The sequence below is a fragment of the Callorhinus ursinus genome, unplaced genomic scaffold, assembly GCF_003265705.2.
Source record: "Callorhinus ursinus isolate GAN/ISIS: 27379988/994484 unplaced genomic scaffold, GSC_fseal_2.0 scaffold76, whole genome shotgun sequence".
NCBI classification, from domain to species: Eukaryota; Metazoa; Chordata; class Mammalia; order Carnivora; family Otariidae; genus Callorhinus; species Callorhinus ursinus.
The window spans coordinates 1,501,642-1,528,132 of NW_027397138.1; the positions used below are offsets into that span (position 1 = coordinate 1,501,642).

General features: G+C 47.4%; 1 protein-coding gene across 6 annotated transcripts in view; it reads right to left on the bottom strand.

Moving 5' to 3' along the window:
- The window catches only part of AMOTL1 (angiomotin like 1), a 116,773-nt gene that overhangs the window by 27,225 nt on the left and 63,057 nt on the right, over positions 1 to 26,491 (bottom strand). For all 6 annotated transcript variants that reach the window (XM_073887125.1, XM_073887122.1, XM_073887121.1 and 3 more), the window contains 3 exons: positions 22,287 to 22,578; positions 16,115 to 16,259; positions 14,739 to 14,828 (listed from right to left, as the gene is read on the bottom strand). In XM_073887125.1, coding sequence (XP_073743226.1) covers positions 14,739 to 14,828; positions 16,115 to 16,259; positions 22,287 to 22,578 — 527 coding nt within the window. The remainder of the gene's footprint in view (positions 1 to 14,738; positions 14,829 to 16,114; positions 16,260 to 22,286; positions 22,579 to 26,491) is intronic.

A 26,491-nucleotide genomic window follows, 5' to 3' on the forward strand; every position in this document is an offset into this window, starting at 1 on the left:
GAGGATCACAACAGTCCCTACTTGAAAGATGCATGTGGGAAGTGCCCAGGTAGTGTCAACTATGATAATGTGGTGGTTCTTGCTGGCGTTCCTAAAAGCATGATCAATTCTAGGGCCGCAAGATGAGTAGGTCGTGGCATTCTGCTCTCAGTCGGGCAGGAAGAGAGCAAGGACACACGCAGAGGCAGTGTGACAAGTCGCTCCACCATGCTTGCGCAGGTGCTGTGAGAACAGAAAGAGGACATCTAATTGAGGCCTGCATGTGAGGGGGGCGGCCGTCACGGCAGTGAGCCTGTGCGCAGGGGGCTGTGGCCCAAGAGACACAGGATCGAGGTATGTCAGAGCCATTTTTAAAGGGCATCTCTTGGGAGCTGCCCAGCGAGAGTCCCAGGGGTGAAATCACGGCATAAGAAGGTCCCTTCAGCTTATTATTAGCTAAGCCCCTTGGCATAGCTCAAGAGAGATCAGCCTCACACTGAATTTTTGGTTGAGTTCCAACGTATATACTGAGAATTCCTAGAACAGGCAAGTTGACACAAGAGAACTCTTGCCCAGAATGGTCTGTTTACTCAGTGGATATGAATTACCCTGAACTGCGTGGAGCAGGGGGTTGTGTAGCTGATGGCTCCAGTCCCATTTACACAGAGGACGTCTGCTCATACACTGTTGACTCTGGAAACCACAGCGGCGGCACAGCTTTGTAGCCAGGCCGACCTGGCTTGCTTCTGGCACCTTCGTACAGCGGTTCGCCGTGGGCACGTGAGATGTGCCGGACTCATCTCCTCAGACGGAGCTCACGAGATCTAGTCTGCATGACTGACGGGAGGTTTAGAGTGACCAGCGGTAAAATACCTACCATGGCGCGTGGCACACAACAGACGTTCAGCAGAAAACAGCAAGAGCGGACATATTACTGGGGGCCTACCTTATCTCGGGCACCGTGTCTTGAGCCTTATAACAGAACCTCATAACGACTCCATGTGACCACTGAGAAAACCAAAACCAAGTGAGCTCTGACCCTCGTGCAGGTCAGACGGTAGTCTCTTTCCTGAGGAAAGAGCCAGAGGAAAGAGAACTGGCCCAGTAATTCAAGGATGCTCCCTTTCCATCCTACCTTCTCGGTGGGTCCAGAGTGGCCACTCTGTGGGAACGGTTTCTGCACATACGCTCTGAGCACAAAGCCTGACTGCTGGCTGAACCACGGGGTGGTGGGCCCTAGCCAGCTCTGTTGAGGAATCCCTGGGACGGAGTGTGTCGGGTTGGACCGGGGGGGATGATGGGGACCCATACTGCCAGTTTTTAACGCAGTGCTCCAACTTACGGCTGGAGTTCATGAGGGAGCAAAGTTGTGACTGGGCTCTTCTCAAGTAAGTATCAATTTCGAGGTTGTTCCTGAGATAATGGGTTTTTGAGGAGTTTCTCCCTGAGCCCCATGTAACTGAAGGGACAGGGAGTCCAGCAGGCAGCTTGACCAAGGGTTGACAAATTTACTGGAATGCGTGGAAGGTAAAAGATAGGTCTTCTTTTCCCCTCTTCTCTCCTTTCAGCCAGAACCAAGGTTTATCCCATTAACTGGCTGGTTCTTTGGGGATTTACATCTCTCCCGGATTGTGGCTCTACATATGTGTGTAGACATAAACACAGACCAAGCAAACTCTGTTCAAGTTCTGAATCCCATATGCTCACACAGCAATGCCCAACTAGCCCAATTTGGCACCTGGTTCTGCACGGTTATTTCCTCGGCACTTCTCAAGGAATGTTCTCGCTGCCTTGGATGTGGCAAGAGGGAGTGATGGTGACAGAGTTAAGGGAAGAGGAGGCACGCACAATCCAACACACCTCCTCTGAAACGCCAATGACTAGAAGTCTCATTCTGACTGCTGAGACTGATTTTAGGAGTCCAGTCTCTGGGCCGCTCTGAGCAAAAAGAATGTAAAGGACGTTACCAGAGAACAGGCCGTAGACTGTGGGAGTCAGAGGAGATGGGACTGAAAGTGGCCAGGCCCTCTGTGCATCCCAGCAGAGGACCCACGTCCAGCACCGGTGGGAGACAGCCTGCATGAGGCAAGCGCTTCCTGACTGGATCTCCACGGAACAGACAACTTCCACGGAGTTGGCTAACACTCAATTTAGAAGGGCCATTACTACAGTCCTCCACCCACGGGGCTAATGTGACAAGTAGCCATGAGTGTACTACAAAGTCCCCCTCATCTGCCCCTGCCCAGCACTTCCCATTTGAGGGGGTTTAACCTGAGGGGCCACGTGCCCAAGCAAGGCCAGTCAGAGTCTCTTGTCTGGGAACGTGGAAGTGGGAGCCAGGGAGAGGTGTGATGCTGACAAGGACAGGTAACCTAGCTCCTAGGCTAACAGCCATATTCCAGCATGTGCTTTGGAGAAGCGGAGAAGCAGAGAAAGCCATACTGTAGGCAATGAACAATCAAGCAGGTGGACATAGAAAGGTGGATGAGAGTCCATGTTGCATTACGAGGAGGGAGGAAAACAGCCATCCAGACAGACATAGACCCCTAAACACAAACCATGAGTTGATTCTCACAGACATGCTAGCCCAGGCCCCTAGACCTCACGAGGCCTGCCTGCACTCCCAGCCTAGGGACTCCCTCACACCCTTATGTTCTCAGGAAACAGTCCTCTTCTCTGGGCTTAAGCTAGCTCAGGCAGATTTTTCTTCTCATAATGAAAGATCACTAAGACACTCTCCTTTCTTTATACGTCTACTCCCTTCTCCACCAAGAAAGGGCTTGGCAGTTTGGTAACACCTCAGGAGGACGCGGACCAACACTAATGCTATCAGTTCTGGTAACCAGAACCTTCTCTGCCCCGCTAATGAAACAGACTCCCTCTTGTGAAAAGCTGTCCAAATAATTATCTGCCATCTTCTCTCCCTAAAATTTCTTCAGTCTCTTCTCCCTCAGGGATGCTTCGGCTCTGAGCTCCCCGGCACCGTATCTTATAACACTGGACAGATGTTGGGCAGGACTCCGTTCCAAGGGCCAGTCACAAGCTATGAGGTAAGCGAAGAGTCAGATCCTTTTGGAAGTCCCGTTGACACTAAGAGAAATTCCTTTTTTTCTGAGCTTGTGTGACTACAGAGACAATAGGAGGGATCTCATTTAGTTCATTACCTGCAAGTTATTCAGGTTCATCCTGCCTCAAAGATATTCTTACGCTGGAGCGCGTTGTTGACAACTGCTCTCACCCACTCACCTCAGTTTCAGCGTCAAACCGATGAACCCAGAAAGAGACCCCCCCCAGATATAATCCAAATAGGGCACTGTTTACATTAGAGAAGAGTGAGCTACTGACACGAGGCTTATTTGATGTCAAAGAGGAAAGATGATTTACGTTTAAAAGCCACACTAATTAATTCAGACACGAGAAAGTAATACACTACAACGCGACCCCATATGCTGCTTGTCTGGCTTTTCGCTGTCTTTTAAAAACTGGCTGCTCCGGTTTCTCAGGTAAGGCAACTTGTGATTTCAGGAAAGGGTCGAGGATGCGAGAGCAGGTTGCCATGGTTTTGCCAGGCGACTGGAGACAGAGGTTGTGAGGGGGCAGCTAAGCAGACCTATGCACAAACATGGGAACACTCCAGTGGGGGCCTGTTCTACATGGCTCAGAGAGTGAACGGCTTTAAATGAATTCTCAGTGAGGGAAATTAAGAACAGGAGTTCAAACCCAGCTGTTCGGCAGAGCCTTGGCGGAGAGAGAAGGGGAAGGGAAAGAAGGGGGTGGCTGCGTAGGAAGGAGGGGTTCAGAAGAAAGCACACACACACACACCCCGCCCCGCCCAGTCTCAACCAGAAATCTTTTCAGCTTAAATTTAGAATTTCCTTTCAATTTAAAAGGAAAATAGAGTGTCCCTTTTACACAGTACTATGGCAGCAAGATGACTCTAAGATAGGAATCAGTTTTCAAGGGCCACCCTGAAGGTTACTCGCTGCACGAAGCTTTTCTGATTCCTCCGATGAAACAGATTTCTCCTGCACGGGAGAGCCTGAACTCACACACTTTGTTGAGGCGGCATCAGGTGGGGGGAGTTGTCCGGTGAGTCCTTGTGTCTTCTGCCTTGTAATATGCCACGTAATATGCCCACGTCCGCCTGTCTGAATCTGCCTACTGAGCGTACTTCATACCACCTTTGTAGGATATTAAGAATCTAAGACAACAGAAGTGTTTCACAGGGGAAGAGCTATGGCAGGTTTAGGCAACAGCTTATTGAGGAAGCTAAGTAGCAACTGACACATGATCAAATTCTAACCCGGTCTTTAAAATAAAACTTGAAAACGATAGTTTCAAGGGCACCTGGGTGCCTTAGTCGGTTAAGCGTCTGCCTTCGGCTCAGGTCATGATCCCAGAGTCCTGGGATCGAGCCCCACGTCGGGCTCCCTGCTTATCGGGAAGGCTGCTTCTCCCTCTGCCCCTCACCCCGCTCGTGCTCTCTCTCTCAAATAAGTAAATATCTTCTTAAAAAATTTTAAAAAGAGATAGCTTCAGGACCTTATCACCAGAAAGCTAAAAAACCTAACCAGAAAATATCCTATTCATCTAATGAATGAAAATAATACATTCTGGTCTTAACATAACTTATATTTTTGTTATATAACAAAACATATAACTTATATTTTATATAAGTTATCGATTGTAGCACCAAAAGTAAGCTTCCTTAGCTATGATGTGGTAGAAATATTTGAATACCAGTAGTTCTCCTCGATATAATTTTCTATAAATATAGTTCCCTTGAATACAATATAATCTCTTAAAATATAATTTTCTCTAATTTGGTCTTCATGTTGCATTTTAGTGCTGGAAACTGTACTTACACATTCAGGTATAATTCCCAGGGCTACCTCAATTTATGACCTCTGCAGCTTGCTAAGTTGCTTGACTGAGTAGACACCCATGCATCCACTCAGCCTCCAAAGGTACGGCTCAACCTTCCACTTTATTACTATTGTTTTACTTGAAATAAAAATGTACTGCTACTTCTCTCTTTTGCTGACAGTAAAATAACAAATTAGGCAGTGAATAGTGCCACATAAATATATGAGGTACAGGGCATTTGGTTTTGACTGCACACATATTCGTGAATTGATTCTGAACCGAATTTTCTTATAACCATCGGAGAACGGCTCACCGTTTTTCTATTTTTGTCTTTTCTTAATATAAAAAGATGAACCACAGACGCTTCCATCTCCAGGTATGACCTAGCAGACAGTGTGGTTCCCGGTGTAGAAAACCACCGTAAGACCTGGGCATGATACAGAGACCGGGGTGTGAAGACGTGGTGAGTGATGTTGCTACATTGTCTCCCACGTACACCTGAAATGTCTAACTTTTATTACATATCTATATAGGTACACGCTATGTAAAACAGACAAACAAAAAAAGAATATGGTTTTTTTTAAGATTTTATTTATTTATTTGACAGAGAGAGAGAGAGAGAGAGAGAGAGCAGGAACACAAGCAGGGGGAGTGGCAGAGGGAGAAGCAGGCTCCCCGCTGAGCAGGGAGCCCGATGTGGGACTCGATCCCAGGACCCTGGGATCATGACCTGAGCCGAAGGCAGATGCTTAACGACTGAGCCACCCAGGCGCCCAAAAAAAGAACAAAAAAAGAATATGTATATAGAGAAAGCTATGACTTTCAAATGGGCCCTTTGGATGGCGGATAAGGTTTAACACTAGCACCTGGCCCAGACCGACGTTTACGCTGGGGAAGCTGTTTGACCTGGGGAAGCAAGTGGTTCCTTCTAGGACTGATCGAGGACAAGGAAATGTGTGGCCCGCAGTTACATTTTCTGTCTCCTTCAACTTCTGCAACACCTCCCTCCCATTGTCATTTTTGTAACTTGCTTTGAACTGATCCTTTTCTTTCTCTTCTTTCTACCAAACCACAGTCTTTGTAAGCAAAAAGAAAATTAGTAACAGATGCAAGCTTATTTTTAATGGTCTAAGACCAAATTTTCTGGACTTAAAACAAACACTTTGTCCCCTCAAAGTTCTCTGATTCCATTAAGATCCAGCTGTATGCTCTCACTACAATTCGTGAACCAAAAACAGTTTCAAAAACGAATTGTAAAGGAACCGCACCGCAGAATTACTCATTGTATTCTGCTTATTTTTTATTTTTCATCATCTCAAGAACAAAAAGTTTAATTCCATAGATATTTTGAGAAAACTTTTTTTTTTTAAGATTCTGAGCTCTATTCTGGTCTCAACAATTTTTTGTTTTTGTATTTGAAGAGATACTGGATTATCCAACAAGGCCTTCTGTTACAACTGGCCAGGGTTCATAGATGTAGAAGTTGGAAGCACAGAATATTAATTCCAGTAGTTAGAAGTCACTTGAGAAGACCCAAAGACATTATTATTATTAAGTCAAATAATTTGCAACCAAATAACACTTCTAGGAAGGAATTATTTACACCCACCCTACTATCCCGGATTCTTCTTGAGATAAAAATGTGAAATCTTTCATCAGAAGAGATGACCTTTGGACAAGGGAAAGAAAAAAAAAGTAAGAAAAAGGAGTTCCAACTCTGGTCGCGGTTTAGCCATTAAACACCTATGGGGCCTTGGGGAAACCACTGGATCATTCTTGGCTGCGGTTTCGCTCCCATTACAACCTCTCTTCGCCCCCGGGGTACACAAGAAGAGCCTCCCCACACCAGCTTAGTACGAGTTTGGGCTCCAGATTCAGAATGACCTGGGCTCAAAAACCTGTCTGCTCCACTCGCCACCTTGTATGACCATGGACAAGTTATTTGGCCTTCCTGTGCCTCAGGGTCCTTGTCTGTGAAGTACCGGTAATACTGACCTCATAGGTTGTTTGAAGGACTAAAAGACACCATGTATCTAGAGAGGCTAGCAGAGTGCTTGGCGCATAGTAAGCGCTCAATTAATGTTGGCCGCTGTGACTGTCCATCGATGACCACAGCCAGGCTGGCCTGAACCACGACCTGAAGGACAGACCCAAGGGAGCAAAGTACAGCTCCACCTGAGGATAAACTTTCAACCATCAGGCTCAACAGCCTCTGACGACACTGTTGCTCACAGTGGCAATCAGATGGCCTTTTAAATGAGCTCCAGTTCAGAGCACATATGCATTGCTGGTGACCACATTTGTGCGCTTCAAGGTCCTCTCCAAGATCTGCAGACCTCACCTCACAGAAGGCTGCCTATGGCAGGAATTTCTGGCACTAAGACCCCACTATCCAGATGGTTCCCCACCATTCACCACAGGCTGATCCTGCCAGGCCCTATCTCCCTCATTAGCAAATTCTGGATTCTCGCTGGGAGCTAAGACTGGTGACTGCGTTTCTACATGTCTCAGTTTATCTAAAATGATGACAATCATGCTCGCTCGATTAGGGATGAAGTAAAAGAGGACTCCCAGGAAAGACAATGATAAGTACATCTTGGTTTATAAATTAGGGCAATTCACAAAATAAGATGTAAGGACGACTTCAGGAGTTCTTTCTTCTCCATCCTCCTTTTACTGAGGTTCCTGTTTTTTCTTCCCTTCCGTGACTAGTACTTGGCACAGAGGTCAGCACGCGAGGGCCTCCAGCCCCAATCCCACAGCCTGATTCTGTCAATCAAGTTTCACTGGAACTCAGCCACGCCCAGCTGCTTATGGAGCATCTATGGCAGCTTTCAGGCTACAGGGACAGAGTGGAGTAAGGATGGCCCCCAAGCCTAAAATTATTTACCGTCTGGCCCTTTATAGAAAGAGTTTGCTGACCTGTGGCCTAGAATTCAGCTAGCTCAGAGTAGACAGCCAATAACTGTTTGGTTAAATGACAACCATCGTCATTGTATTCAATAGCCAATAAATATTTATTAAATGACTCTAAGGACCAGGCACTGTACCAGGTTCTGGAAATACATAGACCTGGGACTGCAATGGTGAGGAGGACAGATGGGGCCCCAAGCCTCATGGTTTAATAAGGGAAGACAGAACATGCCATCCAAACAGTTATTTATGTACAACTGTGATGAGCCTTTACAAGGGGAAAAGTACCCGATGTTGGGGGACGATATAAAAGGAAGACTTCTCTAGCAATTGCCATTTAATGTGAGCTGAGACCTGGAATCCTGGATTTCCTGGTTCTGAATGGTCAGGGAAAGTAAGGGTTTCCTGATGGTACATGAAATGCAAAAAGACTTCAGCATGTTTTTCATTTTATGCTCCATCCATCCATCCATCCATCCATCCATCCATCTATCCAGGTCTTAGTCCAAGAAAACGGGAATCCTAATAAAGTCACAGACATTTGCTTTTTCAATCCCTTCACAGGAATGCCAAGCAACAGGTTTAAAACCAACCACGTGAAGATCATAACCCACGTTCAGTTGTTAAAGACCAGTGTCAACACATGATCAAGAGGCAGTTCTTCAATCAGCTCTCGTTCCTGAAGCACAGAAAATCAGCCTACATTGAATGATGTTAATTTTCACACTTGGGGACATTTGAATGAACCTAAACAGATGCCCTGCAGCCTGGGTGCACTCTGGTTATTGTGTAGGTTTGAAGTTTCTCAGCATGGCCTGTCAAGGTTGATCAAGTGGCTTAAGCACGCAGCACATGCTCTGCTTTCCAAGTTCAGCAAGGCTCGGTGAGCTATGTGGGCATTCTTTGGGAACACGGCCCATTTCCCCAGCCCGCAAACTGGTAGGTCCTGCCAGAGAAGGTGAGTGCTGAAGCAGATGGAGGAAGGATGCACGGAGGCAGGAAGAAATATTGCAGAATAAATGCATTTTATTGAGTCTTTGCCTTTCCTATCTCTGGTTATCCCTCAGAGGCCTGCTGGTTGAATCAGATTTATTCCATTTCTTTAGAAGAAAAGGAGGTACAGGGAGATGAAGCATCTATCCTCACGTCACTGAGTACACTGGTGAGAGACCAGGATTTAGAAGATGTAGCAACTGATCGGAGATTATTTGCTTGAGCCTGTGCCTATAAAATCTTTGATATTTAGGACTGCACAGTCCTATTAAACGTAGGGGTTGTCTTTAATGAAAATCAGTTAACTTAGGGCAAGAAAATTTTCTTGAATTAAATGATACTGCCTTGGCAGGCTTCATGGTCCTTTCCTTTGCCCAGGCACTCATCTGTGGTGTCTGGAATGGTCTATGGATTGGTCAGTGTGAGCATCTGGCCGGTTGCTACAAAAACCTTCATATTCCAGGGCCAACTCTCATCTCCAACCACAGAGGAGTAAAAGAGAAGGAGTCAGGGGAACCAAAGTCAACTCTACTAATACCAACTTTCAGGAAAAATACTATTAAATACACTGTCCTTACTAGTAAAAAATTTCCCTTACTTTGATATCTTCCTACTTAAAAAAAAAAAAGAAGTAGAAGGGAAGGATGAAGGCAAAAAGGGAATTTGAGCCTTTTTTTAAAAAGATTTTATTAATTTAAGAGAGAGAGCATGCATGCAGGAGCAGGGAGAAGAGCAGAGGGAGAGGTGAAGGGAGAGAATCTCAAGCAGACTCCCCGCTGAGTGTGGAGCCTCATGCAGGGCTCGATCTTCACAACCTTGACATCACCACCTGGGACAAAACCAAGAGTCTCACACCCCGGTGCCCCCTGAGCATTTTTAAGTTGCTTCCATTCTGACAGTTCTTTTATTAATTTGCCTAATATCTTAAAGTAACTGAGCATAACACAAGTTATCTCTAAATACAACTGGGAGATACTGAGTGAAAGAGTACATTTTGATACCAACGCCACAGGAGAATTTCCAGCCTATTGTTACAAGGATTTTTCCACTTTTATTCATTCCTTCAATACACATTTATTGAGTGCCAAGTACATAAGAAGGTTCAAGGGCTTGGGTACTGTGGATATCGGTAAAAACCGTCTACCGTTCTCCCACCTCGAGGAGGGGATCCATGCAAATAAGTCACACCCATACGGAATGCAATTGGAGTAAGCGCTACAGTGGGCTCCTCTCCAAGTCGGGAGAAGCTGCGAGCACGGGCAGGCCCCGAGGAGGGGTGAACCAGGGCACCCGTACGTCACAACATCTCACCTAATGAAGCCCGATGGAAACCCACCACATGATGCAATGAAACCCAATGAGGATTCAGAACAATCTCCTTGTGCTCTACGTGTGTCAACGGAACCAATGTTTATATCATTGTAACTTTTGTTTTGTGTTTCACACAAGCCCTTTCCGGAACCACAAACACCAAAGGAAGGGTCTTACAGGAGATTATATTAGTCTCTTTTATATTCTACAAGAGACGGAAAATCAAAGTACCTCAAAGAGGATTCAAGAGTAAGAGAATGATTACAAGACACACGAAAAATGGCAAATCACTGCAAAACAGGTTTAAAATAGGTTGGTCACAGACACGCTTCTGTGTTAATTTCTAAACCCACTGAGAATTACAAGAGAAATCAAATCCATATGGTTCTGACTTATTTACACCCATTACTCAATAACTTAGACAAATAACTGAATGTCCAAAACACCTTTTTTTTTTTTTTTAAGAGAGGGACACCATTTAACAGCCAGAATCTAACTTAAACAGACTTAAGTTTAACCAAATATGCTAAACCTGGAGGGCCTAAAGAACCCCAAAGGGCTGGAGACAAGTTCTTGCAAACCATGGAACATGGCTGGTTTTATCCTGAAACAACACACATAGACCACAGCTAATCAGCTCCCATTCAACCCGAGAACATAATAAGATCATCTCTACCAGTCTAGTTTCCCTGCATCCAATATATTTCATTTTTGTCTTTCTGGCCTAATGTCATGGGAATTCTGCAGAGTTATCAGTTTTCAGAAAGAAACAGATAAACGGTCGTACTTACTGAGAAGACACAGCTAAGAATGAGGATAAGACATGCCCGGGGTGCCGCCTTTAGTGGACAGCGGCCCACCTCTGCTCTGTGTGTATGTGTGCGTGAGCATGCTCGATAGCGCACGTGCGTGAGTGACAAATGCACGGGAAAACCAGGGATCTCAGTAAGTTAAAGAAGTTAAAGGGCAAAGGAGCCCCAGTTTCACATAGACAGACAAAACAGGGATTGGCTTTTGGTTGCAAAAATATTCAGAACAATGCACAAGCAAACCCAGAAAACAAACAAATAAAACTGAATTTCTCTAAAGTGAGTGATGCAACACCAAGAGGTGACGGAGAGAAAAAAAAATTCCTGTCATTAAACTCCTAAGCACTTAATTCAGCATGATTTTTATTTTTTTTAAGATTTTATTTATTTATTTGAGAGAGAGAGCGTGTGCGCGTAAGGGGGGGGGCAGCGGGCAGAGGGAGAAGCAGGCTCCACACTGAGCGGGGAACCAGATGCGGGGCTCCATCCCAGGACCCTGGGATCACAACCTGAGCCGAAAGCAGACACTTAACCGACTGAGGCACCCAGGTGCCCCCGGTGCGATTTTTAATACAGACATCAATTTCATGACCGGGGGGACACAACAATCACTGTGTTTAATGTTCATTTCAATCTGCAGAGCTAAGTAGTAACCACCCCCAGAGTCTACCAAGGTCTTCATCAGGCACCAACTTCAGAGCAGGGAGTTGAGTCTTCAAAGGCAAACTACCCTGGGCAACAGAGATATTTACTGATCAGGCCAGGAAGGAGCTTCTCCCTCCATTACCTGAGAGAGCTTTACAGAAGTCCCACTGACCACTTGTACTGCAAGAGTTCCATGGGTCTTCTTGGCCCTGGACTCCTAGATTCAACACGAACACCTAGCAAAAAGTCAATCAGGCCCATCTCTACTTTCCCCTTCCCTCCAACTTCTCCATTGGCCAAGGTGTCTGTCGGGGGCTTCACGACTTAGCCTTAGCTCCTTGGCTTGTTGTTATCCAGAGAAGTCACTTCTCTGACCCAAGGGCTAGAATCTCAAAAGATCCACTTGAAAAGGATGGCTCCTTTTGAGTGTGCGACGTTTATAATTATGATTACCAAGCATTTAAGAAGTAGTCTAATAATACAATTTCTCAAAGAATACACAGATAATGCGACACATTAATAAATATGAAGAGAGGTGGTAATTCATGCCTGCCGTTCTATGCCCACATGCTAAAGCCTGACAGAGGGCCCTGCCCATCACCAGCCTTCTGGGTACATCTGCACCGACTGTTACATGGGCTCACTCAGCTATGGATCGCAGCGTGAGATGACCCAACACACTCAAATCTTTACTCGTTATCTAATCCCAGCCTGCTTTTCCTGCTTTTTATTGGTAAAGGGTGACCATCCAACCAGTTGCTCAGTCACACCGCTTTCTCGGGCTCTCTCACTGCCATTATTCAACTGGTCACTGAGTCCTACTAATTTTGTCACTTACTTCTCTGTCCCCTACTCTCCACCACTACTTCTGTCTTACTTCAGGACTTCTACCTCTCTTGTCTAAATACCAAAATCTCTGTTAATTAGTCTCCTTAACTCAAGCTTAGTCCCTCCTGAGTTTCTCTTCTACTGTGCCTCCCAAACTAGCTTCCAAAATATAAGCCTTGAAAACAGTGAAATCATAAACACATTTGAAGAAAAGAATAGTTTTATAATCGTGGAGAGTAATAAGCATTTCTAAGCATGATATAAAGCCTGGAAGGCATAAATATGGTTACTTAAAAAATATCTCCTATAACATAAAGAACACTGTAATCAAAGATTAAAAAACAACTGAGGAAAATATCTGCAACATATACAGTAGAGGACATGCTAATTTCTTTAATATACAAAGAGCTCTTACAATTCACTAAGAAGAAAACCTATCTGCAAATTTGAAATAACATCTCAAGTCCATCTCTTGCCACACCAGGAGAGGAAAAGCTAATGCAAATAATTTATCACAAAGTTGTGATAAAGGCACAAATGTCCCGTAAAGACCAGGTACTGAAAAATTTGTTAACTATCACTGGTAGCAAACCTGCTTCAAATGCCCTGCCTAGATTCAATTACATTGCACATCGACCCTGAGATACCTGTAAGCAGTTGAAAAATGCCTCTGGACTGTCTTGTTTATGCCTTTGGAACATAGTGAAGCATGTTTGCACAGAACAAATCATTCCCTGTAAAGCTGGAAGGCCCTCTTTGCCTGCATTATTGATGTGTTAGCTTTCAGCCAGAAGGTTAACGTTTTCAGGAACATTTCTCAACTCACACAACCCCAAACCTTATCACTCCATCAGCATAGTCTGGGCTGGGAGGCTGGAGCTGATGCCCCTCAGATGAAACTAACTGGCTTTTCCATTCTGACCTGAGCTAAGTGACAAAATAATATCCCCTGACAAGAGGCAGAGTCCCAGCTGGGTGACACTGCTGATGTAATTGCCAAGACACCGCCTCTTATCCAGGCACATGGGCATCCAAAAGCCAGGTGTTAAAATCCTAAAGACCAAGAGTACAGATGACTCCTCTTTTGAATGAAAGCTCAGATGAGACGGTGGGTCGACTGCACCCATAAGAAGAGATAAAATTTGTTAGGAAAGTGAATCATTCAAGACGCTGACACAGCTGTTTATGTAAATCTGGAACAAAGGCCAAGTCACCTACTGCAAGACATCCAAAGATTCTGTGGCAAAATTCCTCGACCGTATTAGTGTCCATTTGCCGAAACAGAATTTAAAACATGAAACTGAGACTAATTGAGTGCTACCATGAATAAATTTGGGGGAAACAAAGGAGCTTGAACTCAACCAGGCAGTACTGGAAATCAGAAAATTGAACCAATTGTTTCTCAGCCTTGAGAATGTAAGGCTGTGGTCAGGGGCCAAGCATCAGAATACCACCATCGTATGAGGGATGGCCAGTGCCTGAACACATGACTTTCTGTTGTTGGAACCAACTCTCTGGAGTTTGTAAGCCCTTGATTCACAATGTTGTTGAGAATTATGATACAGAAATAAATCCAATTTTCTAAACAGCTTCCAAAAAAAAAAAAGAGTTGGATTTTTACATTTGCCACATACAATGAATGGATTTGCAGAGATTCAAACCCTGGTGGATGGTTTCTCAAAACCCATTTGCTTCTATCATTTGCCTCTGGTAAAAAGCATAAAATATTCTCCCAATAAATCTAGAGGCCCAGGGTGCCACTGATCATTTTATTCTGGGCTGCGGTGCGCTCAGCGACTTCTGGAAACGAGCGTCACACATGGAGATGCATGATGGGACCATGCGGTGACTTGATGCTGCGAGGGGCAGCCAGGAACCGCTCACCCTAAGGAGCACAAGAAACATGCTAGGAGGCCCAGATCCCGCCCTGGGCCTCCTTCCCTCTCTGTGGAGGAAAAGAGTTGTGCCTTATTTAAAGGACTGAGTGCCGGGAAAGGCTGTGACCTTGCTATTTCTTGAAGGATATTCTAGAGAAACAGAGAGAAACAGTGGGTCAGAAGGACAGAATGAAGGGGGGTAATCGGAGGGGGAGACGAGCCATGAGAGACGAGGGACTCTGAGAAACAGACTGAGGGTTCTGGAGGGGAGGGGGTGGGGGGATGGGCTAGCCCAGTGATGGGTATTAAAGAGGGTACATTCTGCGTGGAGCCCTGGGTGTTATGCACAAACAATGAATCATGGAACACTACATCAAAAACTAATGATGTCATGTATGGTGATTAACATAACAATAAAAAATTTAAAAGAAACCAACTTAAAATTAACAAGATTCCTTCCTCAGGCTCCCAGTTTTTAAGAATACCAGTGTGAGGACAGAGAAACGTGGAGACTCACTCTGGGAAGCGTAGAGCCCCTCTGCAGCTCTGTCTTCATGCCCGTCGTACTCCCTGCTAGACAGCTGCCTGTTGGCCGTCTCTAGGCGATCTGCACAGAGAAGACATGGTCACATGGAAGTGCATATAGATCGAAGTCACCATCCCAGCAAGAAACGACATGGTGCCAGGAGCCCCAAACTGAATCCCTCTTGGGGAAAGACAACAGGTTCCAAAGAAAAAGTCTCCAGATGCCACACTGCGTGGCTGCATGCAATCTGGTGTCAGCAGAGGGAGGCAGCTGAGCGAGCACAGGTTCTGAGAACTGCATCGCCCCCTGCAAGGCCCGCGAACCTCTGGAAGCCCTTGAAAAGGGGCTAAGTGTCCTTGGCCTCAGACCCAGCCCTAGTCTATCCCCGACCACCAGCCCTATGGTAGCCAGTGCTGGCACATGTAGCTAGGAAGCAAAAAATAGAAAAACAACGAACTAAAACTCGAAATTAAAAAAAAAAAAAAAAGTCAAAACGACCAAATGGATGAAGATTCTACCTAGTGAGTTCTACGTTTGCTCAAACCACTTGGTGAATCTCCATTTATTCAATTCAGTAATTTGGTTTAGTAGAAGTCTTTATTGAATGTCCGTGATTCCCAAGACAAAAGGATTTGTGGTAATGGGAAAGGTAGGCTCTAGCTACTGGAGACCACCAGTACATTATTTTCACTGACGAGGCAACTGAAAAGTGGCTCAGCTCACTAAAAACAAGTAAAATGTTACGGGTTAAGTCATTCTGTGTTGGAAAGTGCCAACATCCTACAGCAGTTGGCTTCCAGCTTTCGGGGAGTTTATATATATCTACTCTTTTCACAACTGGGGGCTTTTTCTTTTTCCTCCAAGAGGATGCTTTCTGGGTCTGTCTTGTATACTGTATCTAGCAAGTGTTGAGTGGTAGCTTTCGAAGAATGCTACCAAATGACTCAGCCTGATGTGGGAAGGGCTGGGCATCCAACATTGGTCTTTTCAAACATTCTCCCTCGCATGGTCACAAATCACTGCTAAGTACTTTTATTTTATTTTATTTTTTAAATTTTGAAGTTATGTTTTTATTTTTATTTTACAGAGTCAATTTGACACAGACCGTTCAGTACTTTTAAAGGAGGGAAGGAGCTGCACACACACTCCCTCGCTTTCATGGACTCGTGCATAGAGGCTGCCCCTTCTCAGGCCCAGGGCAGCCACCCACAACCTACACAGGAGAAAAGAACAATCCTGCTTTTTGAGCACCCCTGCCCCAGGTGGTTGGACTTCCCAAGATTACTGGACACAGCGTGGCCCGGAAGGCAGGCCGCCAGCTCCATGGGAGTCTAGGGCAGGGAGCATGCGGATGGGGCCGGACATGCCTCGGAGGTCTCTGTTGAAATCGTGAAGCCTTCGGATCTCGCCTTCCAGTTTGTTTCTCATTGCCTTGTCCAGTGATTCCCGCTTGGTAGTCGACTTGACCAGGCTCTCATAGGCTTCTGAAATTCTCTGAAGTTCTTTTTCAAACTGCAAGAAAGAAGCGGCATGAAAGTGGGATTCCTGACATGCCCACTGGTGCCTCTGTTAGACTGAATTCTCTGACACGCTGGGTGTGAAGGCGGTGTCTTCCTTCTGCATCTCCACCGGCACCGTCTACAGACGCTGCCATCGATCCCACGCGCCCTCTTCCCTCCAAGGGCCACACTAGGATCCTGTAAATAGCAGGCTCTCAAGTCTGCCTGCACCGCCCGATGCCACCTTGCAGAAATCTTTCTGTACATTTACCAGGAAGGGGTGAATTTAAACGTAACTTCAACCTCCTATATTTTGTATGGCAATTTATAACTATTATTATTCTTCTCACTTTAGAAAAGGGAAAAAGATTACTGTACAGAAAAACTCAAGGACCACAGCTAGAACCCAAGTGCGGTTCTCTTCCAGAGACCCTCCTACCCATCCCCCAAGGAATGTAAAACCCACAGGAGGAGAGGCATCGTTAAGCAGCATTTTTACCCCTTTGTCTATGAACTTGTCTACATAAGGACAAAAGACTTGTATCTAATTATAGACAAATGCACCACAGGAAACCTCTTCATATGAAGAAATTGAAAGATATGGGGTGAAGATCGGCCTTTCTTCGTTTTTCACTAAGTCAAGGGCTGTGCCTTTAAGCTCTGGCATATTTAAATCTATAACAACTAGCTGTTAACTGTTCTAACAGGAGTCTCCTATAATAGTACGTTTTTTGAAGTAGATCTCAACGACTCCCATTTTACTGTTGCATAGCACAAATGCAGGAGAAAGGAGGATGGAACTTTGATGAACGGCTGCTCTGAGTTGGGACCGGAGGCCAAGTGGGGAGGGTTGGAGCACTAGTGCCCCTCACTTGGCACTAAGAGGCCTGCACCGTGTTTTCAGTCCGTCCGCAGGAGAGCTATGTCACCACGAGCCAGGCACCCTCACTACCTGTACCCCAACCGCTCAGATCCGAAAGTCCCTGCTGAAGCCCTGCTGAAACTATTAAGTCCTGATAGAGCAGATATCTATTGTACATTTTCTATGTGTCTGGGTGCCAAGGATACAGAAAGAAGGAAGATAATTTCTGGTCTTGGGGCGCTCACAGTCTAGCGCTGGCCTCTTCCCCAGACACATGTGCTTTTCCAGTGCATGTGATGAGGGATGTGGTGGTTCTGGATGCTCTCACAGCCTAGAGACAAAGTCACTTTGCAGGGGTAAGAACAGTCTTCTTTAAAAAAGATTTCAGAGAAAGTGCTACTTAAAATAAGCCTCGAAGGATGAACAGGACTTTGCCAAGCAGAAAAGATCAAGGGGCTTTGCGTTCTAGTCGGAAGACAGGGTGGGAGCCACGTGGCACAGGGCCACGAGATCAAGTGCGTGTCTCTGACATGACAGGTAGTCCAGGGATGAGAGCAAGACAGGAGGGCGGGAGCTAAGCCCGAGGGAAGGACTTTCGGAGTTGGGGGTCGGGGGGGGCGCATCAAGACCCCACAGGTACAACAGAGGAGTCAGTGAGTGAGACAGGAAGCCGGGGGTGCCACAAACTTAAGGAGAGAGAATGTGGTCAACGCCCCAGAGGTTACAACAGAGCCAGGAAGACACACCTAGGAAGAGACCAGTGAAGAGGCTGGACAGCGTGGGGTCTTCTGCAAAGTGGCAGCCCACCAGAGTGGAGCTGAACACCAAGCCTCCCCTCGGTACCAGGTCATTTTCCTAAAGGCCTCCTAATACCAGGGCTGATCCTTTCCTGGTCCCCTCATTTCAACAGGCCTTTCTGTTTCTTCCAAAGATACGAATCGTTGGTACTGGGGCAGCAGAGAGAACAGCACGTCCTGACTCCTATTCATAGCTCTCCCGCAAATCATGTTCCTTCCTTATAATTTTGTTTTCAAAGAGAGGGCTCCAGAACCTACCACCGTTTCTATGCTAATTTCATCGATAAAAGCTGGCCTTTGTTTTCAGACAGATGGGCATGCCTTGGGGACAGTCCCCTTCCAGGCCAGAGGGCGTCACCTAGTGTTAGGGAAGCCGAGCAGAGGTGCTGAGACAGCCCCCAGGAGACTGGTGCTCCTGCTTTAAGCCCAGGACGAGCCGGGAGCCTTCCTCAACGACACCAAACATGGGAACTTTCCTCGAGCTGATTTCACAGTACTTTCAGGGAAACCAGGAGGAAAGAGAAGCAAAACAAGTGGCCAAAAGGAAAAACTACAAACAACTACTCTTTCTGGGGGTCCTCAGCCATCATCCCAACACTAACAGTGATAATCACCACCTTGGCTGAAATTCTGTCCTGCCGGAATTCCGTCCTGCATAAGTATTTTACACCTCTGATCTGAACTGTCAACTCCGGGAACGCAGGAACAGCCCTTATAGCCCTAACACTGCGCCCCGCCCCCGACACAAATACAGGCTGATGAATGAATCTTTAACCGTGTAACTCCTAAAACAGGCACTGATGAACTGCACCCGATCGTGGCTTCTTTCCTTCACTGGAAGAACTTCCCTCTGCACACTTTATAAAAGGAAACTGCAGGATCCCTGGGGCAGCATGGTTTACTATCTTAAATCCTAAAACAATCGGGAACCGGGATATGGTTACGTGCTGGTAGCTACCCAGTGAGAAAGGGCAAGGGTCTCCGTTCAGGACAAGGTACTTCCTGTGGGAAATGGCAGTTTCCTGTCATCATGATGGAGACCTTCATCCCCTTCAGTGTGTTAGGGAGGACAGAGCTATGACTAAATGGAGCAAGTCCAAGGGATGCAGATTTTGATTCAAAAGAAGGGAGAATTTCCGAGCTATGTTTTCCAGACGTAGGCCCAGTAGGAGGGAGCTTCTCTCCTCTGGAAGCATTCAAGTAAAAAATGAATGATCTTCTTCCAGGGACATGAGAACCTGGCCTAGAATCATTTTCAGAATTTTCAGTCTAACACTTTATGATTTGACTGCACACTCCTTCAGAATGGGAACCACCTATCCCCCACATCCAGAACACCAAATCCCCCTGATGTTTGTTAAAGATGAGGGGCAGGCTAGACAGGCTGGCTTTGAGATGAAAACACCCGGGCCAGTTCAGAGTCCCAGTAGGATCCTGTGAAGACAGCACTGGGTCTGCCTCCACAGCTCCCACCTTCCCTTCCAGCCTGTCAGGGAGCTCTCAGGCCAAGCTGCACAGCCCCTGTGATCCCATAGACAAGCACTCCTTGTCCCAGAAACAGAACCAAGAGCAGAGAAAGAGAAAACCTCAGCCACTCCAAGCTCTAGATACTGGTGTCTTCCCTAAGCCCCTTCATGTGCACCACCCAGAGACCCACAGGACCAAGACTGGCCTGCAGTCCCAGCCACAGAGGGCCCAATCAGAGCCACCACTGTTGCGCTGACAAAAGACCAGGGTCTTCACTCAGTCAAGCCTGGGGGAACCATAAATACCTGGCTCTTTCCCTTCAAATGCCCACCTAGGCCCTGATGGCTTCTGAGGCCAACCTTCTCAACAGCCCACAGTCTGGTCCCGCTGCAAACTCTGTTCATTAATTAGGTTTCAGGGAAACCAGGAGGAAAGAGAAGCAAAACAAGTGGCCAAAAGGAAAAACTACAAACAACTACTCTTTCTGGGGGTCCTCAGCCATCATCCTAACACTAACAGTGATAATCACCACCTTGTGCCTCTCTGGAAACAGGGTCTTCCTAACTAGGCCTCGCTCGGGCAGGCTCCACGTTTAGTCATTCCTTCCCACTGCGTTCCTGGCACAGGATGCATAGGCTAAGGCCTGTCATTAAAAATTCATCTATTTCTGGTGTTGCCCTTACAACGAATCCTGCGAGGGCTCCCAACACTGTGAGGATCCCGAATTGGATGTTATTGCTGGCACATGGCGGCCCCATCCTTTGGCGCCGTATGTGTCTCCACCCAAAGCAGGGTCATCCTCGCTGAGAAGTGAGGTTGTCATCTCATCCGACAGTCCCCTCCCCAGACCTGCTGACAGATGGCCGAGCAGGGCGGCCCATGAGCAGGAAGGACCTGGGACAAGGCCCACCTTGGGGACACAAGCCTCGAAATGTTAAGTCACAGCCTTCAAGCAGCCCTTGTGTCTCTCGCTCCTAGTTGCTGACAACAGCTAGGGGACTAGTGATGAACACACCAGTCTCCATCAAAATCTGCATGTTCGAACTGACAATTCCAGTTGGACATATGACTGATTAATGACTTGGAATAACTATAGAACCATTTGTAATATTCAAGGGACTGAAGGAGTTTTGAGTTCCAGAAGAGTAACAGCTTTTGATTTTTCCTTTTTCAATCATCAAAATCCTTTTGGCCACAAAGTTTAAGAATCATCCCCTGTGCCGGGAAGCTGAGTCACTGGGAGACTGATCTGGTTTTTCAAAACAGAAACGTGCACCGAAATCAAGAATGAGATGCTTGTGACAGGTCAGTAAAAAGTATATGTTAATAAAACAAGTCAATGAAGAATAACAAGATCTCCCAACTTCTGCACCTTCCACGTTACCATTCAAAGACATCCATGTGGAAAGACCCAGAACCAAACTGCCCTCAGGTGGCTCTGCATAACTCCTGGACCTGTCTGCCACAGGGCTTCATTAGGGAGAAGAAAGAATGACTTCTTTCCCAGGAGGGGCTGGGGAGCTCCTTCCCAATGTGCAGACTGCGCCTAGAAAGAAGATGCCCCTGGAGGTGTCAGAGGCAAGCTTGGGCCTGAGCAGTGACTTACAGCCAAGGCCACGAGACAGCGAACTTGTTTCCCAGCTTCGGAGGTCCGACCAGGGTGGGACTGAGGCCGCAAACTTCAGGCAGCCCATTTCTCTCTGGCTTTCACTTTTTCCCCTCCAGGAAAGGCATCCAGAGTTCTCTGAGCCAAGTCTGGTCTTGACTCCAGGGAGCTCCAGATCCTTTCGGTGGAAACTCTGTACGAACGTGCTGGGGCAGATTCTGCCTGTGAACATTTGCACCATCAAACCCACTGCTCCCAGCTGTGTACTGCCAGGAAATCAGAGACACTCACTACTCTGAAATGCTGACCAGCAAAAAGACCACGCCTCACCGGAGAGAGGAACGCTATGCGGGCCAGCCAGCCGGGAGCATTAACTGTCACCTGGGACCAAATGGCAATGCTCCTGTATATAAACCCTGTCAGGCAGGGTTTATATTCCTACCTTTTCTCTTTATAAAAGCCCCCGAATGTCCAGGACAAAGCCAGGTACTTAGACTGTTATAAGATCACTCCTACCACACAGGCCTCCAGGTCTCCACAAAGGAAACTCTAGTGCCCTGTGGCTCTCCTGCTCTCAAACAGCCTAGTGCCTTTGCCCCTTCACCTCTTCTGTGCGACCGGAAGCATTTCAGGTGCTGCCACGTGGGGCATCATGAAATCACTGCCCACGACAGTTCATCTTGCTGGAAGTTCTCCCACTGACTGTGGCTCTCAGCATAAAGCCCTAAGCATGAAGGCTGCCGCGCACTCGGATATTCCCGTGATGACGACACGGGCTGGAATCGAGCGGCATCTCCCCACCTGACAAACGCCAAACAGAAGGATGGACGGCAGGCGGTCGCTTGGACTCTACCCGCGGTCTTGAGGCCACGCTGCTTTCTGCAGAGACCAGCTAATGAAACCCACATGGCGATCACTCGGCTCCTGTCTGAGAACCCTGGATGTAAAGACAGACCTGTCTCTCTCAACCCATTCCTCTGTGTTCTTCTCGGGGTTCCCTCTTCCACACCGTGCACCCGGGGGAATACTACTGAACTCTGAGGCCATCCCCCCTCCCCCTGTACCTGTACCTCCTGCAACCTGCCTGACATTCCACTGCAGGGATGAGCTCAGGGGACGCTCCCTCTTTGGGACTGTAAGCTCCTCCTATTTATTTGTCTCCCTAAAACTTTGCACGGCGCCTGGCATAAAAAGGGGTCACTGCAGGTCCGTGGATCAGGGCATCCCCCCGCCCGATGAGAGGGTAAAAAATTCTGACCCTCCCAGAGAATCTTCTTCTCCCTCTCCTTCCCTTGGGAAGTCACATACCTTGTGGAGCTTGTCGGCATTGTCATAGTAACCCTGAAGTTCCTGGTGAAGCACCCGGTTCTCCTCGGTTAGGATCTCCACCATCTGCTGGGCTCGCTCCACGATGGCGAAGGCATCGGGTCCGAGCTGCTGGCTGGGCGAGGCGGCCGGCGGAGGCTGCGGAGCCGCCAGGGTCACGGGCAGTGGGAGTGGCAAGGACACGGAGTGCAGCGGCCCGCTGACCGGGGGGTTCTGGGAGGACATGGGGCTGTGCTGCTGCACGGTCGATGGGAAAGGGAGCTGGCAGGGGCGGCTGCAAGGGAAGCGGAGACCAGGCATCAGACCCCAGGAAAGCAGTGGGAAGACAAAGAGCCGGCCTATCGCTGCCACAAGCTGCCCGCGCACGTCTCCGTGTCCAGGCCCTCGTCCACAGATGGGTAATGTGTTCTCCCTCTGGATCAGCACTGTTGGGGTGGCTGGGGGGCGGGTACCAGGGCCCTGCTCTCACTAAGCTTACGTTCTTGGGGACGGACACAGATTATCCATCCAACCAAACTAGGTAATGTGACAGCAAGGGACCGAGTGGCTAGTTCATTCTGAGAGGGCGGGGAAGGGGATGTGGGTGCCTGAGTTGAAGTCTGAATGACAGACAAGAAGGAGCCAATGGCTGGGGCAAGGGGGTCAAGGAGGAGGCAGAGGAGCCTTCCAGGTAGGGGAATCGCCTAGCGTATAGGGCCTAAGTCAGGACTTCGCACAGGCAGACTTGTGGATATGATGCACGGCCAGCAAAAGCGGAACAAGGTAAGACCAGAGAGAGCGATGGGCAAGGGCCTTTGTAAGCCAAGGCCAACCCTGCCCTCGGGGTGTAGCCCTTGGCCTTGGAGGAGCTGCCCCACCGAGCGGTGCAGAGATGAGATGCACAGGGGCAGGAAGGGACGCAGGGCGCCCCGCAGGGAGGCCGAGCTGTGGTCTCGGTGAGAACTGATGGGAGTCTCACGGGGCCGTAGCAGAAGGGCAATTAGGGATGGATTTGGGATACTTCGGATTGATCATGGACAGCTAGAGAGAAGGGAGGGAAAATTTAGAAATCACTCCTACATTTGGGGCTTCGCACAAATGGACAGGGGGTACCATCCAATGAAATGGGCAAGTCTTTAGGAAGAGACAAGTCTTCTGTTTTGATCTGCTGGGATGAGGAGGTCTGGGGGTCTTAGCCGCGTTATAAAGATGGTTCAAAGCCCGGGCTCTAGGTCCCCTATCTGAAACCGTGAACTGCCATCTCGAGTTCTGCTCCGCAACCATCCCCACCTCTCTATTCTGTTACCTGTTCCGTAAGAATCATCATATTTTCTCCCAACCTACGCCAAGGGCTCCTACCAACAACTGTAGATATAAGCAGCAAAGACAGTCATGGTGGCTAGTTCTCCAACCACAGCTGCCTCTCTTCTGCAGACTTGGGACTTGTCGACCTCCCTAACCTTTTAGGTCTCAGTCTGGGAACTGGAGTGCGAAGAATTATCAGCACCCCTAAATCACCCACATTCTATATCACAGGGCGGTGTCCTCTGGAGATCCAGCTAACTAGTACTTCCAGTCTTTGACGCTTACTTGTGTTGCCTCCCGTTACTATGCCAGCTATAGTCAAAGCTCTCAGAGCTCACCCCACTTTGCCCAGGAGGCCACCTGACCTTCTATTTTCCTTTTAAGTATACTTGCTGGAATATTTTGGGACCCTGTCGGCCTCTGTATCGCTCATTTTGTAAGCATCTCTTGTAGCCAGGATTCCTCCTGGCAGCCTCATGTCGTACTCTAGAAGAAAAGTTCACAGGGGTCACTCTAGCCCTCCCTACGTGGATATGCAGACATTCACAAAGATGACCTCAGAAGCAATCCAGCAGATCCTAGCAACATGACCTATCATAGGCCTTGCTATGGTAACGAACACCAGGTCTCTCAACCTCGGCTTGGAAGATATTTCCCAACTAGATTTCCTTATGCCTTCAATCAGAAAGCCCCTTCCATTTCCCATTCAAACAGCTAGGTTCTAAGTTCCCCGAGGCAAGGTGGAGAACCGTGGAACTCAATTCGGTTCTTGATTCCTTAGTGGGCTCCCAGATCTGTTACTGAGTAAGTGCATTCCTACAGGCTGGCTAAATCCTACAGGGTATCTTTCATGGAAAAAGGTTGCCTTGGCAAGAGGCAAAACACCACATCTTACACGGCCTCCATTCAAAGGCAGATGTCCATTCCCAGCCCCAAATATTCCCTTCACACTTTATCCAAGGCAAAGGACAAATGTAGCATGTCTCCTTGGGGCTGAGGTGGGCACAGATGAGCCCGCATCCCTACTGTCTGAAGCATGGGGCCTCCCTTTGGCCCAGGCAAAAGCCCAGGTTGGGGCTTCTATCTTTTAACATTTATTAAACTCTGGGATTTGGGACTCACTTATGGTCAACGGTGGGCTTATCTTCTCATCTTTTTCCGATCTAGAACAAAAAGGAAGTGTCTCCTGAATGCCAGCCTAAGTCATCCATGATGGGGACAAGTCACCCGAGTGGCAATGCAGGAAAAGGGTGTTTGCCAAGGTTAGGGGACAGAAAAGAACTACTTTTTCAAAATGGGAACTCTTCTACTAAAGAGAACACTGGCCTCATAAATAACTGAGTTACACATTGAATAAACAAGCACATCACAATGGATGATGTGCAGGTAGGACAGCAAACTTCTATTCCTTGGCTCCACTACTCTGCCAATGGGTTGGTGAAATCAAAGATCTGGACCAGGTAGATTTGGGCTTAGGGTAAATGAGGCGGGAAAGAGTGTTGGGACAGAACAGGACAACTTCTCATGAGATCATACCAGAAACAACCTATCTTCAGCTTCCAAAGGTAATGCTCTTGATCGGCCACGTCCCAAGCAATGGGGACACAAAGAAAAGGTAAACAGATGGGATGGGAACCAATATGCATTGAGAAACACCTGCGAGTAGAATTCTTTGCTATAATTATCTACTTGTGAGCCTGACTTCCTTCTGTGAAGTCACAGAGCTAGCTTATTTGATACCATGTGTCTTGACTTCCCGGGACTATGTACTACTTAGCTCAATGCTAAAGGACTTAAGGGGTTAATAATATGTATAAAGGCCAGCACAAAGTAAGCGCTGGACGAATGCACACTATAATCACCATTACTATTATCATCTGAATCCCACAGCCCCTAATGAAAAGCCTAGCACCGAGCATGGCATGCATTAAGTCCAATACATTTTTTCTGTTATGGCTAACAATTACTGAGCACTTTTTGCATTCAGCATCTCATTTTAACCTTTATAACTGCCTTCTAAAATAGGTCTCATTATCAGTCCATTTAGATGAGACAAACAAAGCACAGGAGGGTAACTTACAAAATAGAACAGAGAGAATAGGAACATAAAAGAGATCCACACCCAGGCTTTTTGATTCGAGAGTCCACAGGGTTCACTATTGCCCTATCCTGGTGAGAGCAGGGAGGGAAGGCAGCCACTCTTTGGTCTTTTGCTCCTGGGTTCCCGGGGCCCCCTAGGAGCAACTACACCACAGTAGGATGTCCACAATAACACCCTAACACAAAAGCTTCACCCCTTCTGCAGGCTTGCGCAGCCTCAGGGGACGCACGAAGGCTGGAAATTTACCTCTGAGTTCTTCTGGTGGACTGTTACTTACATCTCACATTATTATCTTTCACAGGCTAGTGTCTTGTCTCCAGAGAGCATTCAACTAGCACGTATTGTGGGTCCATGCTATCTGTGAGGCACCACGTTTCCACTTACTTACTGCTCACAAAAACCAGGGCAGGTACCCTGCGCAGGTCCTGCTCCTTTCTCAAGGAACTCAGTGAGCCTCAGAACAGCGCAGAGAGTGACCTTTTCCCAAGGGCCACCCAACTGACCAATAACTGACCAGTTACTTAAATATGTCTGAGCGAAGCTAAGTCCACAGTGATGCATTAAAAAAACAGCACTTAAAGAGTCCCATCTAGGGGCGCCTGGGTGGCTCAGTTGGTTGGGTGACTGCCTTCAGCTCAAGTCATGATCCTGGAGTCCCGGGATCGAGTCCTGCACCAGGCTCCCTGCTCAGCAGGGAGTCTGCTTCTCCCTCTGACCTTCCTCTCTCTCATGCTCTCTACCATTCTCTCTCTCTCTCAATAAATAAATAAAAATCTTTAAAAAAAAAAAAAGAGTCCCATCT